The sequence below is a fragment of the Myotis brandtii genome, unplaced genomic scaffold (assembly GCF_000412655.1).
Source record: "Myotis brandtii unplaced genomic scaffold, ASM41265v1 scaffold120, whole genome shotgun sequence".
Lineage (NCBI taxonomy): Eukaryota > Metazoa > Chordata > Mammalia > Chiroptera > Vespertilionidae > Myotis > Myotis brandtii.
In genome coordinates this window covers 6,490,261-6,491,849 of record NW_005354174.1, presented here as the reverse complement: position 1 = coordinate 6,491,849, position 1,589 = coordinate 6,490,261, and the positions used below count along the sequence as shown (strand labels likewise).

The following is a 1,589-nucleotide window of genomic DNA, read 5'->3' as shown; positions in this document are numbered from 1 at the left end:
CTCGGGGGGGGGGGGGGGGGGGGGGGGGGGGGGGAGAGATGCTATAAGTCTTTACTGCTGTCCTTGCATTCCTAGAGATGTTGGGGGGATGAGGAAGAGGTCCTTTAAAATTAATATGTGACAAGTTAAAGAAAACAGTGGTTCTTTAATGACTACGTGACAAATTAAAGAAAACTCTGTTTCCTGGCCGGTGTTTCCCAGTGGTTAGAGTGTCCGCCTGCGCACCAAAGGGTCTTGGGTTCAATTCCACATACCTGGGTTGCAGGTTCACTCCCCATTCCCTTTTGGGGTGCATGTGGGAGGCAACCAGTCAATGTGTCCCCCTCACATGGATGCTCTCTCTCTCTCTCTCTCTCTCTCTCTCTCTCTCTCTCTTTCTCCTCACTCCCTTTCAGTCTCTCTAAAAATTAATGGAAAAAATATCCTTGGGTGAAGATTAACAAAAAAACAGAAAAGAAAACTTTGTGCAAAGGGAGGAAATCCAGAAAAGAGGGTTGGGGGGAGAGATATGGGGTCTCAGGGTTCATCCATCCTAACAGTATGGAGAGCAGAGTGCCTGGTACAGATACTGATAAGATGATGGATTTGGTAGGGTCAAGATTTTTTTTTTTAAGGGTCTTTTCTATTTTCTCAGTGAAATGAGAAGCAAGGCCATCGGTTGAGAGTGAGGAGAGAGAAGGTGGCTTGAGGGACATTGAGAAGAGAAACAGCCACCTTGGGGTGGAGAGGAGAGAACAGTCTAAAGAAACACGGTAGGATTTCTAGGCAGAGCCAAGGGCTTATGTAACGTGTGTGTTGGTGAATTGAAAGTGGGGCCTATTTGCCGGTTATGAGGTTTTGTTTTCTTTTTTCCAGCAACATTCAGATGCTCTGGCACAGGCAGAGGGAAGGCAGTGAGAGCCGGGGGCAGGTGTTGCCACCATGTACTACAGAAGGAGAAACGGGCAGGGGAATTGAATACGAACAAAGGAGCAACGTCATGCTGGATCACGGAATTTTAGTGGCTGAGGGGAGATTTTTCTAGGGATTTTGTAAAGCAGACTCCTAGGTTCAAATCCAGTTCTTCTAAACTGGTAGCCCATGCTGATTCCTTCATGGCCATGTTTCTCAAAAGAATCATATAGGGACCATGTCATCAGTGTAGATTTTTGGACCATCCTCACAAATTCTGGGGTACAGCATTTTTTCTTTGTTATAAGTACCAGGTGATACTGATGTGGGGGTCTGTGGACCATTCTATGAAAAATACTGAATTATAGTTGTTTTAGGTGAAAGCATTTGAGGATAGATTTAGGGGAAAGGAACTGGGTTACCCACATAATTGCTTACACTGTGCATTTCACAGCCATGAAATGATGATATTCCAAATATTGGAGTTCTGAAGCAGATAATAAAACCAAAACTAAGCCCACGAGGAGTAATGATGCAATGGCTAAGGCCATACATTCAGTCACTTTATTTTTTCCACTTCCATTAGGTTTCTTGGACAAACACAGATATGACGTTGAAGTTTGAATCTGACGACCAGTTTAGCATGGCTTGACGTCCCAGGCATCTGTTTTCCAGAAGGCCAGAGAACTTCTGTTTGG

At 44.8% G+C, this 1,589-nt stretch overlaps 1 protein-coding gene across 1 annotated transcript in view; it reads right to left on the bottom strand.

Moving 5' to 3' along the window:
• Positions 1-1,419: 1,419 nt before the first annotated feature.
• APOH (apolipoprotein H (beta-2-glycoprotein I)) overlaps positions 1,420-1,589 on the bottom strand; it is a 10,401-nt gene continuing 10,231 nt past the window's right edge. Inside the window, exon 8 of the mRNA XM_014532481.1 lies at positions 1,420-1,580. Coding sequence (XP_014387967.1) covers positions 1,451-1,580 — 130 coding nt within the window. The 3' untranslated portion in view covers positions 1,420-1,450. The remainder of the gene's footprint in view (positions 1,581-1,589) is intronic.